The sequence below is a fragment of the Gavialis gangeticus genome, unplaced genomic scaffold, assembly GCF_001723915.1.
Source record: "Gavialis gangeticus isolate Ggan-Ray unplaced genomic scaffold, GavGan_comp1, whole genome shotgun sequence".
In the NCBI taxonomy this organism is placed as follows: domain Eukaryota; kingdom Metazoa; phylum Chordata; order Crocodylia; family Gavialidae; genus Gavialis; species Gavialis gangeticus.
Genome location: NW_017729034.1, coordinates 50,491,285 through 50,492,754, shown reverse-complemented (window position 1 = coordinate 50,492,754; position 1,470 = coordinate 50,491,285). Strand labels below are relative to the sequence as shown.

The following is a 1,470-nucleotide window of genomic DNA, read 5'->3' as shown; positions in this document are numbered from 1 at the left end:
TCTGCAGTTACTGTAGTTTTCTTCTTCCAACAAGAGACAAGGTATTTTCCTAAGAATGAAGAAGCATAAAATACTTTGGCTAAAAAAATAAATAAAGAGATCCCATCATCATCATCATGGGAAGTATGTACATAAGTAAAAAAAATTACAATAAATAGTAAGGTCACCTAAAGTGGGAAGAACTAATTTTTTTTAAACCTTCACTTGACAGGAGTAAACAAAACAACCAAAAATTCAAACAAGTTCAAGCAAATGAAAACCAGTCTTTGATTTAAAAAAATCACTGCACTAGTGCTTCAGGAAAGACTTATTAAATATGTATTTATTATTGTTTTTAAATGATTTATTAAAAATATTCTGACAAACATTAAGGAATCTCATCTATACCTATTCCTAGCTTGTAAAGGCTAGAAATTGGGGTAGTGGGGTGAGGCAAGGGTCTGAAGTATTACCTCTGCTCCAACTCCTGCAGTTCTTCAACTTCATGGCATTCAACTATCTGATTTAAAAATAAAGGAGAAAAAGTATGGTTGTTAGTAGGGTTGTGTGAAGCTTCGGTTGCTGATTTGATTTGGAGGAAATTTGGTTCAATTCGGCGGCCAAACGTCCAAATCTGAATCAAATCAGGAGACCCTTGAATCTCTCTGAACCGATTTGGAGAGATTCGACTGTAGAGACAGTTTTACAGCATTCTACGGCAGCGCAGGGAGGTCCCCCGTGCACTCGGCAGTGAACCCAGAAATGGACCAGAAGTACTTCCGGTCCGCTTCTGGGTCCTCCACAGAGCATGTGGGGGACCCCTCCAACTGGTGCCTCTTGGGTCTGGGGGTGGTACCCGGGGTCACCCCGTGGCCAATTGCCAAGCCATGCTCCTGTGGGACACTCAGTTTGCCCCACCATCTCGGTGTTCATGAGTTGCACCTTGTACCTCAAGGTATGTAGAAAAAACATATAAAGCTATATCTATGGCTGAGTCGCTGATTCTCCGAATCAGAATTGAATCTTCAGATTCAGATTCAGCTGAATCAAATTGGGACAGTGATCCAATCAGCAAATTGAATCACTGTCCCCAGAATTGGGCCGAATCCAAATCCAAACTGAACACAGCCCACTTCGCCCACCCCTAGTTGTTAGGATACTATCACAGTCACATGTTAGATACATTTTAATGAGTAGTGCATAAACATTTGAATGTAGAATTAATTAAATGTAAAATTAATTCTAAGAGGAAACCTGGGAGATTCAGCCAGATACTATTTTAATATTTTTATAGTACATTTAGTATTTGTGAACTAATGACACCACAGATAAGTAACCGCATCTAGTGTCCTTCAACCATTTTTTTAGCTTGTTTTGTATTTTAAAGGTTTAATGTTTACATATAAGGTTTACATATACACAGGTAAGCAACAGGGGCCAGGGCAATACTGGGATTAGGGGGCCAGTGCACACATCCACAGGAGGCCTCAA

At 39.7% G+C, this 1,470-nt stretch overlaps 1 protein-coding gene across 2 annotated transcripts in view; it reads right to left on the bottom strand.

Annotated features, from left to right (window-relative positions):
• The window catches only part of HEATR1 (HEAT repeat containing 1), a 68,227-nt gene that overhangs the window by 19,464 nt on the left and 47,293 nt on the right, over positions 1 to 1,470 (bottom strand). For both annotated transcript variants that reach the window (XM_019527117.1, XM_019527118.1), the window contains exon 33: positions 453 to 499. In XM_019527117.1, coding sequence (XP_019382662.1) covers positions 453 to 499 — 47 coding nt within the window. The remainder of the gene's footprint in view (positions 1 to 452; positions 500 to 1,470) is intronic.